The sequence below is a fragment of the Dermacentor variabilis genome, chromosome 10 (assembly GCF_050947875.1).
Source record: "Dermacentor variabilis isolate Ectoservices chromosome 10, ASM5094787v1, whole genome shotgun sequence".
Taxonomy (NCBI): Eukaryota; Metazoa; Arthropoda; class Arachnida; order Ixodida; family Ixodidae; genus Dermacentor; species Dermacentor variabilis.
In genome coordinates this window covers 64,726,266-64,746,364 of record NC_134577.1, presented here as the reverse complement: position 1 = coordinate 64,746,364, position 20,099 = coordinate 64,726,266, and the positions used below count along the sequence as shown (strand labels likewise).

Genomic DNA, 20,099 nt, shown 5'->3' with positions numbered 1-20,099 from the left:
AAAACGTTGCCAGTTAAACGTGCTTGCGTAAGGTGCGCAAGACGAAGGCATTGGATGATTTCATTGGATGATTTTTGTGTTCATTCCTTGTGTCCATTTCGGTGCCTATGTATGTTTTCGACGTTCCCTCCTGTAACCCTGTTTACTGCCACCTTGTAGAGGGGGCTGCAGGCCCCTGTCAAGCTGCCGTTTGTTTGTGCAGCTTTTACCTGCAGTCTCCTCCATCTTTCTTGATGGGAAATAAACATTATTGTTATTATAATTATTATAATGGCCTGACCTTTGTGCTACGTCTTTGTGTTAAGAAACATTACAACCTTTTTTCGTTACAACCTGCGGGAAAGCAAGATGAACCTCATCAGCAAAGGCAAAAGTGATTAGGATAAGACGAGCTCACACCGGCCAGTTACAGTAAAGTCGGTGATCTATAATGCAAATGCAATGCATAAAATGAGAACTGTCAAAGTAGGTGGAAAAAGAAAATCACCGACGATTACGATACTCCCTAATGCGAAAGCTGAGCTCAGTTCTATACGTGTTTTCATTTCACAATATATCGGCTTACGGGGACAATCTGTTTCGTGCGGCGCGTTGCAAACGGAACGAAGTATGGCGCGACTGCCTCGCTCGCGACAGGCGGTGCGTGGTTGACGCGTGGGCGCGATTCACAGCAGCCGCTGCAGACAGACCTCCGCTCATACAGCGCTTTGTTTCCACATATAGTGTCGGTGGAAGCGCTCGCCGTATGCCATCGGTGAACAGACGACGGCGCGCTACTCTGGCGCCATCTCGTAGCGGTCGTCGGCGCAAAGCCTGCCTTGCGCGGCACTACGCATTTCTTCTCCCGCTTTCGCCACACCCTCCTCCTTCCCTTTCCTCCTCGCGCTCTCTTCGCTATCGCCGTCTTTCATCCCCCGCTGCGCTCCGCATTCGCTGTTTCATGCTTCGCTGTGCTCGTTCGCTCGGTTACGCCAAGGGACGCCGCCGGTAGGCGCCGACGTTAAGCTAAGGAACGGACGCCTATATAATAGGCGTGCTCTAAAAGCACATACTGAGGTAACTACGGAATTGGTGCAGGCTATGCAGTCGCTTAGAGGATAATACGTTTGTACTAACTCAGTGCACACAGATTTACTCGCCGTGGTTGCTTAGTGACTATGGTGTTGGGCTGCTAAGCACGGAGGTCGCGAGATCGAATCGCGGCCACGGCGGCTGCATTTCGATGGGGGTGAAATGCGAAAACACCCGTGTACTTAGATTTAGCTGCACGTTAAAGAACCCCAGGTGATCCAAATTTCCGGAGTCCCACACTACGGCGTGCCTCATAATCAAATCATGGCTTTGGCACGTAAACCGCCATAATTCTTTTCGTGCGTACAGATTTCAATAGGTCAGAATTCGGGGTGTGCGAATAGTCATTTTTGAGACCGAATCGAATACGAATCGAATAGTGCCAGAAGGGAATCGAATCGAATCGAATCGAATTTGTTTCGAGTGTATTTCGAATAATGAATAGCCACAATTTATATAAAACGATGTTCACATTTCAGTAATCTTAAAGTTAGCAAGTGTCTGTCATTACGCAGTACGTTAGGAAGTGTTTATTAAAAGTACAAATGAAGCATTAGGAGCAAACAACTAGGTTCTTCGCATACACAGGGCTCTTCAGAGAGTATGAATGGCCGCTGTGCAGCCCGTAAAGTATGGCTACCTGAGTGGCATAGCCTGATCCACTACGCAAGCTCTCTATATTTTACTCTATACTATGCTCGCGTGGGTGAAAATTTACCGTACTTTTTCTCCAGGTTTATGTTCATTTGGGCGCAGTCGACGTTTCGAAATATTCGAAAAGTATTCGAAAAATATTCGCATTTACGAATAGTGACTATTCGATTCGAAGACCGAAATCGAAAACCGAATCGAATAAGGTACTATTCGATTCCTTACTTGAAGTTTTCGGATATTCGAAAACCGAATCTAACAAGACACTATTCGATTCCTTACTTGAAATTTTCGAATATTCGAACGCCACTACTCGGAATAGACCTTTATGGACAGCATTTATAGGTATTAAGGGAGCCTCCGACACCGCAGACACGCCGGCAATTGTTATGGGATGTACTCAAGCGCGAAGGAACAGATGACGATATTGCGGAGCTGCCGAGGGAGATATACAGGGTGTTTCAGCGAACACTACCGCATTTTTTTTGAAGATTGCCTGTGACAGATAGCGCTATTCTACTCCATGAGCTGGTGTACTCGAAGAGCCGTACATTACGTGCACGAGAAATTGAAATGCGTAATTAACAAAAATGCACTAATAAGGTTTTTAACTAATTACCTTATGGTATATACTGCGATTTACAAAGTGCTTGCTCTAAATATATATAATATATTTGTTCTCTGTATAATATAGAATGACTGCTGTTCTTTATGTAATATAGAGAACATGGACTTTCTATAAGCGTTCTCAGAAAAAGTATGATTCCCGTGTTGATGGATGGCAGAGTCAACTGCAAAAAAAAAAAAGAAGAAGAAGAAGAAAAAAAGAAAGGAAAAGGAGCACTCGAAAACAGTATTCGCACTTTAGTTGGGTGCAATAGCGTGGAAACGGCGTAAATGATAAAAATAGAGCATTTCCTCTTTCGAGCAGAAGGGTAGCTTACTTCGAAGTGCACTGGTCATTAACTTCGCTTCCTGAACCACTCGTCTCTAATCGTGACGTTATTGCATGCGTATCGCGCGCAGTAACAACTCACAGTGCGATAGGGCGCTTCTCAAAGCTAGGGGACCCTGTTTCTGTGCAGCGCGAACTTCAGCGACAACGTGCTACTGCCGCTGTTTTCCGAGCACTCGGTACACACCTTCGCGCCGACGAGCAAGTTTGTGGAACGCGAGCTGCTGTTCTGGGCCGAGAAGGACATGTACGCCTACCTGTACGAGTACCAGTACGGAATCAGCACCTTCCAGAACAGCAGGTAAGGCACGTCGCTGTAATATTGTAGCCCGAGAATTTTTCTTGCCCTGCAGGGGCAGTGCATAAAAGCAGCGGGCGGAGCTTGTCGACTGACTGATTGATTGAATGACTGATTGATTGATGGACTGACTGATTGATGGATTGACTGATTGATAGTGATTGGTTGATTGATTGATTGATTGATTGATGGATGGATGGATACATGGATAGATAGATAGATAGATGGACGGACGGACGGACGGACGGACGGACGGACGGACGGACGGACGGACGGACGGACGGACGGACGGACAGATAGATAGATAGATAGATAGATAGATAGATAGATAGATAGATAGATAGATAGATAGATAGATAGATAGATAGATAGATAGATATGCAGTGCACGAGCTATTATGCATTCCATCTTCATCAGTATGCCGCCGGCGACCTGTCGTTTCTCGGGAGTCGAGCGAGTGGTTGACAATTGACTGCGAGATTTTGCTTTGTCGTGCGTGTGAAAGCTAGGGAAAATGCTGGCCCTGCTTTGGCCCCAACTGATCGCATGGTGCTACTCTTAAACAGCAGGAGTTGTTCTTCCGGAATGATATACATGAAGCATAGCAACATTTTTATGTACTAACATTTTTTTACGTGCATTTACGTGCATGAGACTAGTGATTTAACGGCAACTGGGGAAGGACCGTCGAGTCACTTCCTCGGCAACCCACCATGTGTGGTAAATCAAGCACAGGTTATGTAATAGAACAATACGCGATGAACTAATAATAAATTTGAGCATTTGGGAAGCGTCGCGAAAGTCGCAACTTCTCAGTCACTGTCACCGAGCACACACAACTTGTTCTGAAGCACCTCGACAAAGCGCTAAATTTAGTGGCTAAGAAGTTGAGGGTTGTCGCCCAGGCTGTTCGTCTGGTTCAACGGCCAGTGCCCGCCCAGCGCCGTGGTCGGTGTGAACCTGTTGCACACGGCACTGCTGAGGAACCTGACGGGAAGCAAGGACTCCCACATCACGCTGGTCAACTGGCCCCCCGTGAGCGAAGACTACGTGGCGAAGACGGAGTTCGAGAAGCTCTACGGAAAGCTAACGCTCAAAGACGGTGAGCATGCGCCCCCTGGTGTTTCGCGCACGCATTCGCGAGGCGTACAGAATCGCCCGATTGAATAGCGTACAGTGTACAGCGTGACGCCAAATCCCCGCGTTTGCCAACTGGCCTTGGCTCGAGGGTTTACCCGGAAATTTTCTGACAGAGGGCTACGACAGTGGTTCGGAAAGGCAGTCGCGTCACAGGTCGCGTCGCAGCCTCAGCCGGTGCGAAATTGTGGCTCGTTTTCTTTCGGGGGATGTCGTTTAAACTTACGCGCTCATCGGACAAGCCAATGAGGCGCTGTGATTGCGTGGTCTAATTGTGGAATCACGCCGGCCAGTACATCGGGCGAAAGAAAAAGCATCCCTGAAAGTGACAGACTTGAGAATACCACTCCTGCACAATGTGAAAAACGGGGATCCTCGCTGCCATTTACATATTTGATAGCGAAGTTGGTAATGCGATTACATGCTTTCAAAAGAAATGTTATATCCCTGTTTTCATAATTAAAGAAAATAAATATATGACTCGTATTTGGAGGAAATGCGGGGAACGTTAAGGAAGATAGGCAGGCAAACTCTGAAGCGTCTGTTAATTACGGGTTAAACATAAAAAAATTCTTAACCCAGGTTTTCGGCCAGTTAGAAGACATTATGGGAAACGCTCACAACGTTTCTGCCTCTTCCCTGGGAGGACGAGCTAGGCCTTGCTGGATGAGTGCGCACGCGCGCGCCTCGCAGGTCGCGACACCCTGGGCTACGAGACGCAGCTGTTCCCGACGCGGAACTTCATGACGCGCGTGTTCTACGCGTTCTTCGTGTCGCTGGCGATGAGCTTCTACGCGGGCAGCCACGTGTTTGCGCCGATGGTCGAGTCGGGCTGCGGCTTCCAGCACATGCAGCTCATGACCGGCATGTCGGGCATGATGTACTGGATGGGACACTTCGTCTTTGACATGTTCATGGCGCTCTGGAACAGCATCGCGCTTGCCTTCATCATATTCGTCGGCCACACGGAAATCGCCCATTCGTACCATCGTAAGTTGCGGGAGTTGTGGACCGTATCCTACTATGTAGCCGCGAATTTGGAAGCTGTACCGGTTACAGAATGCATGTTAAGGGCTAAGCAATCGTTTGCGTGGCAATATGACACGTGGTGAAAATCTCCGGAAGGGAGTATAGGAAAGTTATTTCCTGGTACACGTCTTATTTCGCGGGCCCGTATACTGTAAACGAACGTTCGCCCACAGGGTGTGCAGCTTTGTTCATAACAATTTACTAAAGTTTGCGTATAGTGCGCGGCCTGCTTGCAGGCTAGTCGCTCTTGGGACGCTAATTTACCATTAGCAATGAAATGACTACTACGTTTAGACAAGAAGTTTTATAGGATGCGTAGAATGCGAGTCTAGTTTGACGTTCTCATCACGAGACAAATTGCTATATATCTTGTGGAGACGCTCGATTCACTTTGCGCCCCTTTATGTTGTCCCCCCCCCCCCCCCCCCCCCATGGCTATCGCATCTCACGTAATCCGGCTCGCCCGCGTAGGTAAGCGCCGGTGGCAGTCGGTGTATAGTTGCAGAATAGCACGAGAGATGGCGCTAGCGTTGCACCGCTAACGCGGGTTTACTCTGGCGCAAAAGCGGGTGTAAGCCTGTTCCTCTTAGGCTTAGGGCCGGCAGAGCGCGTGGACGTTTCGCGCGCCCACCGGCACTCTTCGCGGGACCGTCCTGCGAAAGGCTCTGCGGAGCGGGACACCGGGATGGACGAGCGTCTCCACAATCTCGACAGCAAAAGTACCACTGTAACGAAAAGAGTTACTGGTCATACTCTGAAAAAGCATTGTCATCGTCGCGTGAGCAGTTTCTGTGGCTGAGACAAACCTATGCGGCGCTGTACATTATCGCACTGTAAGCAAACAAATTTGGTAACAGCGACCACAACTCCTGTCACAGGACAGACATCTCGGTGCAAATCGAATACTCCTGGCTAGAGAACGATACTTGTGTACCAGTTCGTTTTATGTACACCAAATTACTGCGTAGAAGCAGAACGGAAGGCAGATCACGAACGTTCAGAGATATGAGCTATTTGTGAGGCGAACTATAGTCGATGACACCGCATTTCGATGGCGGCAAAATGCGAGAACACCCGTCTACTTACATTTAGGTGCGTGTTAAAGAATCCCAGGTGGCCCAAATTTCCGGAGTCCCCCACTACGGCATGCCTCATAATCAGAGCGTGGGTTTAGCACGTAAAACTCCATGATTTAATTTTTTAATAGTCGATGACAACCTAAGAATTACAAACAAGCTCCAACAATGAGAAGCTCAGGGCTTCGGCACTTCCCCTCTGAAACAAAGCTGAGTCAGCTCGAGTCCACTGACAGCTGAACGACTTTGCTGTACTAATGTACATCCTGAGCTAACTGTAAAATAACACGTCGTTATTTCAAGCGAAAGCTTTACTCCGGGCTCAGCACAGCAGTAATATCAGGATCTGCCAGAGCATTTGCCCTATAAACGTTCAATTTTGATCCCGAAACGTGTGACACAAAGAATGGCCAAAGGAAATATAGCCGTTTTAAGGATACAAAGGCGCCTGACGTCACGGAATTCAACGAACTTGATTGGCCAATGTACCTATGTACGTTTTATTTGAGTTGAGCAGCGTACATAAAGCTTTTTTATTCCTCGATTATCGCCGTTTATAGGCTGCTGTGGTAGCGATTCTATTCGGACAACACAGCCGAGGGTAGCTGGTTCTAAATTTCACTGCCCAAATACGTCTGCCATATATACACCTTTTCATCGGGCAAGGAGGATAGGGCGCGCGGCGAGCCTTTCCTCCTCTCTGGCTTGGGGGATCCCGCGCGGCGTTGCTTGAAATTATTGCTGTCACGTGCTGCTGAACGATTTCGCAATGGGCCTCTTCGATTTTCGGAGTTCTGGCAGCCAGCTAGTTCCGGTTCTGACAGGAAGTCACGTTGGCTGGGATCCCAAGACAACCCGAACCTGCCCGATGTTTGCAAAATCGAACGCCGGTACAGCCGGCCAAATGTAGACGTGCTACCAGCATGGCAGCGCCCGGCGATGCCGGCGCGCGCTCGGCGTAGTAGGCCCATGTATGCGTTGCCAGCTTGAAAATATATAGTTGCATTCAGGGATACGATCAATCTCGCGCGACTCGGCGCAGGACGCGTACTGGGCCGACCTCGCCTTTCGCAGCGCAACAGATGGCCTCCGATCGACGCGTCCGACGACAATAAGCGAAATCGCGCGTGAATGTATACTCGAAAGCGATAGCTCGAGGATCCCTGCTCGCAGCGATCACATCGCCCACCGGCGACATTGATGAGTTGGCGTTGTGTCATCACTTCGCAAGACATGAAAAAGCAGGATATCGGGTACGTCTCGTACGCATAAAATTTCGTGCCGATCTGCTTGGGCTAGCTTCGATTTCAGCTAGAAAAGTTTGTTGTGGCTGATGGTGCTTCTCATTTCGACCCTAAGGAGCTGGGGACGCGGCTGGCGCATGAAAATGCACGCCGCCTGCGACTAGCGAAGCGTTTCACACGAAAAACAACATTGGTCGCAATCATGAGAGCATTAAGCCAATGTGCGTGTGTCTAATGCACGTGTGCCTATTACTCAATCAGTGCATTCTTAGATCAACGGCCTGCAGTTCGAACACATATCGGTTTCGAGCTGCCACCCAAGCATACGACGGAGAGACGGAACGAGCAGGGCCGGGCTAGCTGCAAAGCCTTCGCTAACTGCAGAAAAAGGAGATATCTCCGCATACATACGCGAAATACGCGAAAAGGAACGCCACCAGAGAAAGACGAACCTAAAATGTACCGCAATGTGTGATTGAGCGTCTACAACTTGCGTGGAACACGATGCAGATAACATGCACGCATGACAGCGTGGCGCGCTGATCACCGCCGCGAAGAAGCCTTCAGGAGACACACACACATACACACACAAAAGCTTCAAACGCTTCACCACACCTCGTATCACACCGCTTCGCAATGCGGAACGGAGCGTTAGCACCTAAAAAGATAACGCTACAAGTAAGGAAATCCGAAGATGACCGTGGACAGTTGGCTGAGCGAGGTAAGTTTAAGTCCCCAAGCGCCCGCGTTGCAATCAGTGAAGTCCCCGTAAAGATGGCGGCGAGCGCCCATCGCCTCTTTTCGTCGTCTGCTAGCCAGAGCACTTCCAGAGAGCAGCCAGACCAAAATCGTCGTGGTAGGTTCTGGTAGCCCGCGGGTAGCCAGAACCGTTCAGCCCGAGCAAAACGAACGCCCGGCGGAAGTGCGCGGCGCGGTGGGCGGAGCAGCCCGAGAAAAACGAAGGCGCTCTGGCTGGCTCTGGCAGCCTGCGGGTAGCCAGAAGTGGAAAATCGAAGAAGCCCAATGTTGAAGATCGTACTTTGTGATATTTACGCCATGTCCGTTCATATAAGGTCGTCAGGGAAGCCCTTCGGTGCATCGGTAACTACAGCAGGCGGAAATATGTCTCGGGGGCCCGAAAATGTGGCGCGCTTTATCAGCCGCGGTGTACGCACATTATCAGTCGTGGTGTATGTGTTGTGAACTGTTTTGCTTGTATCGGTTTTAATTCAACAAAGAAAACCGGTGTCTCTGTGTTACCAATATTAAATGGTAAATCAGCTCACTGTCTGATCGCTTGGCGTAGGGAGTAAAACATAAAACATAAGAGCGCATGCTCGTACACGGCCAACCTAAGGCAACCACGGAACATCTGAGCGGCAGGCGCTATCAAATATTTGTGATGCACCGGCATCGTTCTCACGAATTTCAAGTCTAGTAGGCTTGAAATTACTATATGTCTACGCTAGCCCTCCTGCAGGAGGCCGATGGCACTGATCAATACATCGATCACTGCGGTTGGTGAACCAGCACGATACATATATAAGCTGTGCGCTTCGGAATTGCCTTTTTGGCCTGTATACAGCCATAATATATGAGCCGGATCGCATAAAAATAATGCGATGGCTATTTTTGAGGGCAAAATTTCCGTAATACGTGTGAGTGTGTCGTAGAGAACGGAACGAACACAACCAAAAAAAAAGAAAAATTCGCTTATCTTCCTCTTTCTCGAAAAAGCAAGAGAAAACGGGCTAACGCCGCAATACGACCTCGCCTGGTCACGCCGCACAACGTTTATAGATAAATAACCGCTGATGCCATATGCTTGGACATTGGCTTGGACCATGCGGTATATAGAACAAAGATATCTGTAATCCCGCACTTACCACTGCTTAGGACGCTCGCGCAGTTCGTAAACAGTCCCTTTGCTGGACAAGCTTAATTCAGTCTGTAAGGTATGGTGCTATTACTAGCCAAAACTAATATATTAAGGGGCGGAAAACTCATCCATCGAACCAAGTAGTCACGCAATGTAACCTGCAGCGAACAGTTTGAATACTTGTCAAACATCACAGCTCCTATCGTAGCAGAGCGGTACTCACGCTGTTACGATCGTCGCATATGTTTCATGGCTCCTAAACCGCAGCTTAGGAATACAGGATAATACTGCAATAAGGTCACATTAGTGAATGGAACATTCAGAAATACACAATCTCCGAGGCTGATTGTAGGCTCAAATATGCGCGCACACATGGCGCTGCGTGTTCCGTCCACCTCATCGCCAGCAGAAACTCCGGCCATGACGCCTTAAACCACTTCAACATGACTCACAGAACCATTTACCACGTAGAAGACGCACGTCATACTAAACAGATCGCACGACCGCGAAAACAGACCCCAGAACCTACCGCCGAGCGTACACCTGCCATGCAAAACACCGCTTTTACCCAAGCCAGTACGGCGCTGCTCATAGGCGGCGCCACTGGGTTCACAATATGGCGGCGCCCACGAAAAAACGGTGCATAGAAACGCCATCGCTGTGACTGTGACTGGTCACTCGACACAACGCGGGCCTTTTCTTGGCACTCAAGAAACGAAAAGAAAATCCAAGTGGTTGCTGCCCCGACGCGTAGGGAAGTGCACTCCTGCGCCGTATGTGTGACACGTGATCAACTCGCGACGCTTTGAATGTATACAAAATAAGCGTGCAGCCTTACATTCGCCTCCGTGATCGCTGTAACGGATATAAGTTGTCCACGTTCTTACGTAAACAGAAGAAATTATGCCCGCCTTTTTTTCTATTGCTTTGCCGACCGCAGTTGCCATCCTGGCTCTGTTCGTCGCCAACGCGTTCTCCAGCCTGCCCCTGGCGTACCTGTTCTCCAAGGTGTTTTCCGAACCAGTTTGTGCCTTCACCTACATGGTGCTAGGCCTATTCCTGGCAGGTGAGTACGCTCGCGTGAAGCGTTGCCGGTGCTAAACTCACCCTGCTCTGCACTACTGGTCAACGGGAAATCGTATCTGCCGCCGAAACGACAACACATCGACAGCATTCAGTTGTCATATTTGACAGATATCTCGTTGTATCGGCTAAGAGTGATTGAAAAGCTTTCAGAAACGGGAAAAAAGATAACGTGCTGCATGGTAGCGACGAAAATTTTGCAGGCGATATGATTTTAAGTATCACACCCCTGAAGACATGCGTATGATTGCGGCAGGTATTGGAACATACTAGGTGCAGGTTGTGCGAGATTGTTAGCCCATTATTATGTGAAAGTAAATTTTTCGCCGTAGAGTGAAATTTCACAGTGTTTATAGCATGCATTTCAAAACTACGCTTGAATTCAAAGAACAGGACTTTATATATAAATATTGAAGGCTTTAGAGAGGAGAAATGCTTCCGCATATTGCAAACAGGTTGAAGTAGATTGGAAGTGTCAGGAAATAATGGTTCGTTGAAGGCGCAACACAATCCTCGAACGTGTAATTGGTCACAGTAGAACACACTTCATGAAATTGGGATGAACTGCAAACGACGGCGACTGGGTTTGTTGTATACTGCAGAAACAGCGGTGAAAGTTTGCTTTCTTGAAATATTACGGATGTTACTTATCATGTCTACTACTGTTCAACCAGCATTCAGCTGCTTGTGTGTGGGGAGGGGGGGGGCACCACGGTTCCTTCTTGAGCGTTGTGGTAAATTTTACAGTGCAAACACAGGTGACCATTCTCACCTTACCATCTCATACGAAACTCTGTAGGGCTGTAGTAGCACATGGGCTATTTCCTTTGAGCCAACCAGACCTTGCTTCGGAGAAGCCAGGCCGCGTCAAGACGTATTCCTGTGACGTATGTGGGAGTACTGAGTACAACGCAATATATTTGGAAGTCCACCAATTTTTCTTCACGTAAAAATATAATTTGGCTCATTCCAAGCTCTTTACGGTAGGTTACTTTCTGGCATCATTTCCGGACCTATATGATATAAAGAAAAGCTCAAGTGTCCGTTTTCACAATAAGCCCTATGCTCTAACCATTAGGCTTGTTGGTTGTTTTCTTCTTTCTTTATTGTTTCGCCACGATCAGGTGCACGCAGACTTCTCTTGTGTTAGCGCCAACTAGCTATTTTAGATGACTGGCAGTTACGTTACGTCACGTTACGTCACGTGGCGCACGCGAAGACACTTGAGCGCGCACCAGTTTTCATTTCGCCACAGAAGACAAGGCTTACGAATATAGGGTACTTTCTTTTTTAAGCTGCACCAAAATTTTAATAGTGTCTGTGGAAGATAGCACAATTCCAACCCTTGAGCCAAATTACCCGATGAGGTGGCCATTACTTCTACGCGAAATCAAGATGCTTGACTGAATAATTAACGTAATTGCAGTAATTAATTTGTTAATTAAGAACTTTACGGCGCATATTTCAACTTGAAGAAAAGCGCGCTACCAAGACGCGGATTAAAAGAGGAACATGTACGATGGACAAGGCGCTCGTCTTTTAGTCCGCGTCTTCGTAGCGCTCTTTTCTTCAAGTATGCAAAACCAACTCGCCCACATCAAGCTTCTGCTGCTTCATACTTCAACATACGAATTGTAGGCTGTGAATCTACAAGGCAAATTTCCAAGTGTCGCGGAAACACGACACTTAGAGTGGATTCTGAGGATGGCACCGGTTTCGAGGTATGCGCCGTGACACTTGCGGTGGAAATGCACTATTCGTCCACTTAACTTTTTAAAGAAAACTCTGTTTTACGCATTTAAGCACAAACGTAACTGGAACGCCAGTGCATTTCGTCGGACACTTTGAAAATATTTCGAAACTGATGTCGTTCTGAGACTTTGTTCGAACTGGGCACACCTTGCGAACTCACCGGGTACAAATTGTAGATATCAATATTCGCCGCAAGGTAAATAATTAAATATGTAATTAGTGTAATTCTGTTAATTATCCAATTAGGTATGTTGATTTCTCGTATAAGTTATGGCCGCCCCTTCGAGTAGTTTAGCTGGATGGTTGGAATTGTGCTGTCATAGGCGAATAAGAAGAAAAATTGGTGCAGCCAAAAAGAACACCTGGTATATTTAGCTTTCTTTCGCGTTCCACATTGACAAATTGCTAATAATAGCGACAGCGCGCCAGGTTCTCCCATTAACCATCTCGCAGCGGCTAACGCTTCGAGACGCTGACTTAGGCGAATACTGCACCACCTTCGAGACTGGCCCGCATTTGCCCCTACGTTCCGTGTAACTGAAAACACTATGCAGACGCCGTGCTTCGTTGCACCGTCTTCGGGGTTGACCCAGGTAGTAACGGAAGTTGTAATGTTTGTTCGGCTTTAATACAACAACAACAACAACAACAACAACAACAACAACAACAACAACAACAACAACAACAACAACAACAACAACAACAAAGAAAGATCAGTTATCCAGCCATCGCTGTAATGATATCATATCATCATCCTCGTCTTGCTGCAGTCGTCATAGATATGCTCGCGCCGAGCTCACAAGAACTCGCCCAGCACCAAGTTGGCTCATCCGGCAGCGCTTTAAGGAATTACAAGCGATACTACGCAGCCGGCTACCCGCAATATGCTTCGCCTAACGTCGACTACCACAATGCGTGAGATCTGTATATACTTATTTTTCCCCATTCGTGTGCTTGTTAATGAATGCCTAGAGTTGCGCTGTTACCCTCTTCACTTTGCGACGTTGCGTCCACGCTGACGACGCCGATGCCACAGCCGAGGAGACAACCTCGGCGTCCATCCACACTCGTCACACGGGAGGTCCCCGACCCAACCGACCTTGCTCGACACACGCAGGGATAGTGGGCTCGCTGGGCGTGGAACTGCTGCACGTGCTCGTGCAAGACGACCCGTCGACGGCTGCCACCGTGGTGCTGTTCATTTGGGGCTACGTGTGTCGCTGGTTCCCGACGTACACCCTCGTGCGGGGCGTCGTCAAGGTCATCCTGCTGTCCAGGCTGAACGCCATCTGTCTCACCGGCGGTGAACTGCTCGCCGAGGCCTGCCGCGACGTCCAGTACTCGTCGGACACGAGGATATCCCGCTGCTGCGAAGGTAGCGAAAGACAGTTCAACTGTAGCGATTGCTACGAACGGGTGGATGTCTGACTTTTTCCCTTCATTAATTACTTCTCTCTACCTTGCGGGATTCCGCAGAACTGTTACGTCAAACTCTTGCCTGTGCTTCGAGTTGATGACAGATTCGACTTCGCCCTGCCATCCGCTAGCCGCCTGGTTAGCTCGGATGGTAGAGCGGCTGCCCCCGGAAACGCGTTGGTCCCCGGCTCGAGTCCCGGACGAGGGCGACGTTTTCTTCAACTGCGAGGCTTTTCTTTCGAGGAACCCGTATGGGTTTCCTTTGTAGTAATTGCTACAAGCGTGTAGATGTCTGAATTTCCCTTTATTAACCATTCAACTAGTATGTCGTAATAGCAAGAGGCCTCGCGAGGAAAACGGTAGTTTATATAATTTGTGTCAAGTTTTTTCTAAATATAATCTCGCGCGTTGTGTAGTCGAATACCGGCCTCTTTTAGTGCACTATTTACGCAATACGTTTTTTTTTTGTAATCTTCTAGGAAGCTTTAATGTATGCGCGACGGCGCTTGCAAATGCACTATTCACATGCAAGCTCTGAAAGAAACACTAAAGGAAGTCGGACAGGATAACTCATCCCGAATAGGTTAGGTGGTTTCACGTTGGCCGATTGTAAAACCGCTCAATGGATGCAGACTGTGTGTCTGCACACGTCTACCGCCCATGCACTGATTCGAAAGCATCGAGTTCTCGCGCAGCGCGCCCTCAATCATTAAATTTGCATGTTGTTTTTTTTTTCATAACACTCTACTTCATCGTTTCGAAAACTAGCTTTGCGTGAGTCCCGTTTACGACCAGCTGCTTCGGCAGATAGTCGGGCTTTAGATTCAATCTTTCAACTCATAAATGCGCCCGTGACGTCAGCGTCATATGGCGTTACAGCCGCTCGCACAAGTACGGTTTTCGATGTATTTCACATTAAGGAAGGAAAAGAGCATGCGTGCGCGTTCATACAAGAACGCGCAGATTCGCAGAGTCCCGTGCCACTGCTGTAGCCGCTAGGGTGTTTCGGCTGCCTTCGCAATATGAGTGATAGGCTTACTCCTTACTTCGCGCGGGCTTCTGTCTTTATTGGTAGCATGATTACTGCCTACGGCACGCAACCCGACACCCTGAAATTAACTTAGCACGTAGTTAGCTGTCGCTGCATACGTGAAAACTGCACCGTCATCACCATGTAACTTAGCAGACAAGACGCGGTTGAAATTGTAGTAGTAAGCGACTTTGATCGCAAGAATGTTTAGATAGAAAAGTGCAGCACGGTAACTCTCTCTCACTGGGAGGACGCCTAAACAGCGCTGCATAGGGGAAGGGTGAGGAGAACAAAAAAGAAAGAGAAGTGAGTGAGACGAAGGAGGCCGCTCTAGGCGAGAGGCAAGGCCGACCGCCCGAAAAAGCCTCGCGGGATACGATAGCGATGTAAGTGCGCGAGGTTCGCAAAAGTATTTTTCGGGTTCTACGAAAAATTTGTACTTTTTTCCGAATAGCGAAACATTCGCTATAGCGAGATTTAGCGTTGCACTGGATCTTCTCGCGCGGCGTTTTACATTATTACTGGCTCAACATTGTTGTGTCCTGGTTTTCTTGCATGTTTTAGGTAGGTGTTGACTCTTCAATTACAGTACGAAGTAGGAATTCCTTGAGAGAGTCACAAACAGTTATTACATCACCTTTTATGTGACCCGTTCAAAATACACGTCAATACGATACAGTGCTTACTGTATCTTTAGCGTTTACAGAATTGAAGCTCGGTCACTGGACGCTGAAAACATAAAAGGGACGCATTGTTAAAGACTTATAAACGACTAAAACGGAGTGCTGGGCTAGTTGGCACATGATTTAAGCTTAAAAAACGTCTCAACAATAACACGAACAAGAAGCACAGGACACGCTGTTTTATATTTCTTCCACAGTGGACCCTTCTATGTGTTCAGCGTGCAGTGACCGAGCTTGGATATTTGACTCCCGTCCTGTCCCTTCTTGTCCGTGTTAATTTTTTACGGCGATTTTTAAGCTTGAATCGTTTGTACCGACTTACGTAGTAGTGTGTTTCAGTGTTTACCTCACCTTTACGAGATTTATCAACCGTCCTCGTGCGTTCGATGCGCGCAGCTTTTCAGCGAAACGCCACTGCGCCGCTTCTTCGCCCGCTTCAGCCGTTCGACGAGACCGGCTTCTACGAGCTCGTCAGCATGGTGGCCCAGGGCGTGCTCTACATCGCGCTGCTCGCGCTAGTTGACTCTCAAGTGATTTACAGCCTCCGCTGGTGAGCGTTGGTTGTTTACGCGCAATTCGTTTTACAGACCCATTATAGCGTTTCGACGTTGAAATGTCACTTTCAGCCGACATTTCACCTGTGGCCTAATTTACCCACAAGTGAGAAGCTAAGCGTAAGTGACAGGTAGTTGCCACATAATAAATTGTAGCGCAAGCTGCCTGAGCTTTCTTTATAGTCGAATCACTGCGCCCTTGAATTGAGAACGTCTAACGTGCCGTATTTATTGTGAAAAAGTTATGTTAACGAACACAGCTGTCACCGTGGACACCCGTCTGTCGCAGAATACTGGGTCCCATGTGAACCTTTAGATGTGCTTATGCGTATCCTGCCGTACGTGTGACGGCCATGTATGGTCTCCGTTAATCTTGTGACGCCGCTATCATTGGCACCAGCCTGGAGAGCTTACTTCGATTGGTTGTGTCCATCACCCCTCTGTGGTTTTTATTGCGCTAAGTTATTTGTCCAGTTATGGAAAACCAACTAGCCGAACAATCAACTCTTCTACCATCGCCCTGTACTGCGGCACATATTTAGCCCTTTATTGACGAGTGTTGCACACACACACACGCTAGCGCACACGTGCACACACGCACACACATGCACACGCACGCACGCAAACACACGCGCGCGCGCATGCACACACGTACACACATACACACGCGCGCGCACACACGTACACATACACACACGCGCACGCACACACACGTGCGCACAAAAACACACACACACGTGCGCGCACACACACACACGTGCGCACACGCGTACACACGTGCGCACACGCGTACACACATACACACACACGTGCGCACACAAACACACACGTGCGCACACACACTTACACACGTACACACGTGCACACAAACACACACACGCACGTGCACACATACACACACGCGCACACAAACACACACGCACGTGCGCACCCACACGTACACACATACACACACGCACATGCACACACATACGCACACGCACGCACACACACACGTACACGCGCACACAAACACGCGCACACTCATGCGCGCACACACACGTGTGCGCGCACACACGCACGCATACGCACATACACGCACACACCCACGGACGCGCACCCACGCGCACGCACACATTCTCCCTCTCTCTTAAGGGTGCCTACAGTGCATCGAATATCTGTGTCGTACAAGATGCTGAAAAATGTTCTAAATGTGCATGCGCATGCAGAAGTTAGGAAGTCGGTTTTGTGGTGATACAAAATCTTATTTGTAGCGTTTTACTTGGAGTTCAGCGATTTGTGCCGACGATCTCGAACTTGCTTTGTAAAAACAAATTGCGCAGTCATACTTATCATTTGATCGCGCTTTCTTAATTTTTATATTCAGTTTCCTCGCGGAATGAAATATCTAAATACGAGAGTTACACAAGTGTTTCGATATGCAACCGAGACTTCTGTGATGATACAACCTCGAAACCGGGTTGTGCACAATTGTAGGTATGCGGCTCGCCGCCTTCAGGGCAGTGAGCAACCCGATGAGTCGGCCGACCTGCACGGACCTCGGCTGGTTGTCGTTTCCTTGGACACTGAAGTTGAGCGGGAGGTGGATGAGGTCAACCGGGTATGCAGCACAAGAAAATTCAGCGACATCGTCATTGCTGTCCGTAGCCTGCAAAAGATTGTCGGCTTTGTCAACCCGGTAAGAACCACTCCAAGTGTTAAGGATCGTTACGAATTTGAAGGGCACGTTTAGAACTTTTGCTTGGCAAAATTTTAAAGCTTGTGTAGTACGTACTTCACGGCAGGCAAACAGGAGCAATGATATCGGGCAGGAAGCAGTCGAACAGTGACGTAGCGAGTATGAGACCTTTCTAACACTACAGATTTAGCGCATTCGGAGATAGTGTGTGATGGTGCTTAGATGACCGTCAATGCGTCCTGTCACCAAAATACACCGTAATTACCTGCGCGTTACCTGAGAAACGCTAGCTTGGCCTTAGGGTTTGTCACCCTTACTCGCTCGAATCGGCACGTAGATGCGTTCCATGCTGTTGCCGGAACAGCGACCTGACGGCATAGATTGAGAATCCCAGCGCATCCGGCCATCTTTAATTCGAGGAAATAGACTGGCTGCCGTGGTCCTGGGCTTTAAGGATAGCTTATCATGCCCTGGTGGAGTTCTTTCTTTCTTTTTTTGTTATATACTGGAACTTATAAGGTGCCGCCTGGGCGACGTTTCACCGCAAGAGTTTTCAAAATCGTTTTTTTTTTAATTATAGCATATATGAAAAATAGAAACGTCGCGTTGCTATGCTGGCAGCGGCCTGATTCACTGCCAACACAGATACTATTTCTCTTTGCTTCGACTAGCGTCCGCAAGCCACACTCCTTCCCAGCCTTCTCTCATACCGTAGCGAAGGGACCGCGTCACGTGATGAAGATGGTGCTGATTTAATGGCATCACCTTTGAAACGGGGCGGTGAAAAATAGTCACCTAGACTGCTCGATTTAACCAGGCATGCTATACATATCTTTATATAACATTTTTCGTGGGCATCTCCTTAAGCTTTTTTCCCCTTCAAAATCTACCTTGTACCACTAGCCATCAATGTAAGAGATCTGGTCGTATTGACCTATTCCCTGATTTTTGTCCGCCAATACTGTAAGCGTGTCTTGCTAATTGCCTCGACTGCTGACCGGTTGATGCTTCCGTCAGTTTCAAACCTAAGCGCTTCTGGAAGATGTAAATTACCTACGGTTCTCTCTCTGGGTGAATCTCTTCGCGTTCCACTATAAGACGTGCTCTCGACGTTTACGTCGAGAGCCACGCCTTTTTTCTTTTTGTTTTTTTCCTTTCTCATTCCTGCTGCGCGGCGCACTTCTAGCGGCGGTTACTTAAAGCCACCTAGATAGTACGAGGCCTGTACACTCTGCTTTATGAGGCCATTGCAATAGGGCCGACCGCTATAGAATTTAATGGGAATGCTGCCTAGTACACACCGAGAGCCACAGTGATTTTCGCATCACCACTTTCGTCCCGCCGGGCTTGGGAGGAGGAGGAATAAACTTTATTAGTAGAAATGAGCCGACGGTAAAATCGTCCGAGGTGGGCGGCGTCCCTAGCCCAGAATGCCGTGGGCCTGAGCCGATAGCTTGGCCCTGCTCACCAGGCGATGCTGGTCTTCAGACCTCGAGCTTGTCAGCTGGGCCTCCCACTGCTCGACGGTTGGTCCGGTGATGGGCGGTGTCGATGGGTTTTGTTGATATTCCCATACCATGTGGTATTCGGCGCTATTTGGCGTAGAGCAGAAGGCGCCTTTGTGAGTATAGCTCGTAGGATACATGGCGTGTAGCAGGGTGCCGTGCGGGAATGTGCCGGTCTGTAGTTTTCGGAAGATCACCGCCTCTTCTCTTGTCAGCATGGGATGCGGGGGTGGATAGATCCTCCTACCCAGTCTGTAGTGGCTCAGAATATCGGATGCCGGGCTTGGGAAAAAAATTTTTTTCACCCTAGTAGCATGGCGCCATGAAGCAGAGCGCACGGCCGTTGTGATATACCGTGCGACCCAGCTAACGTTAGCCAAGGCGCTAAAGAAACGATTAAAATTTACGATGCAGGATACGATTATAAGACATGCGTTTTACGGTCGTCAGAGGTCTGACGACCGAATACTGTCAGTCTTATCTTGCACCACGTTTCTGAAATATATATATACTTTTTCTTTCAACACCTCGGCTAACGTTAGCTCGCACACCCTGTCCGGTGAAATTACGGTACTACGCGTCCTACAATGTATGATTTACGGAGGTCACGCGAGATAATTGGTGACGTTGCAGGCAGTGCTTCTTACAGAGGCGTATGTACGCGTGACCTTTAACCCCTGTCTGGGTGCAAGACCCCACTACTCGTCATTGCTTGATCTACGTGTGGTGCTTGTCTGTTTGCAAGGCCCAAACCTGCTGAGGGGCCCTTTTATACTATATGGCAAACAATAAAAAAATTTAAACAATTTTTGAGATCCCACTCACTGTGGAAATCGATGTTACGCGAAGCATTTTGTAGGAAGCTGGCTATCTAGCATTGTTTGAGGTTCGGCAGAGCTTTAGCAGGGGAACCAAGGCGTTTGTGTAAATCGAGTACGTGTGTGTGGAGGTGGGGGGGGGGGGACAACGGCATCATTTTCACGGCGGCCGTTCGACGTGAATTTACATACACGGCGGTTGTTGTGTTCTGCATGGTTAGTGAACGGGCGTTAGCGACA

At 48.5% G+C, this 20,099-nt stretch overlaps 1 protein-coding gene across 1 annotated transcript in view; it reads left to right on the top strand.

The window, feature by feature from the left end:
- Window positions 1-20,099, top strand: part of LOC142560653 (phospholipid-transporting ATPase ABCA3-like) — a 66,378-nt gene that overhangs the window by 34,417 nt on the left and 11,862 nt on the right. Inside the window, exons 18-24 of the mRNA XM_075672888.1 lie at window positions 2,808-2,978; window positions 3,881-4,077; window positions 4,806-5,102; window positions 10,281-10,406; window positions 13,293-13,550; window positions 15,701-15,854; window positions 17,335-17,536. Of these exons, the coding sequence (XP_075529003.1) occupies window positions 2,808-2,978; window positions 3,881-4,077; window positions 4,806-5,102; window positions 10,281-10,406; window positions 13,293-13,550; window positions 15,701-15,854; window positions 17,335-17,536 (1,405 nt within the window). The remainder of the gene's footprint in view (window positions 1-2,807; window positions 2,979-3,880; window positions 4,078-4,805; window positions 5,103-10,280; window positions 10,407-13,292; window positions 13,551-15,700; window positions 15,855-17,334; window positions 17,537-20,099) is intronic.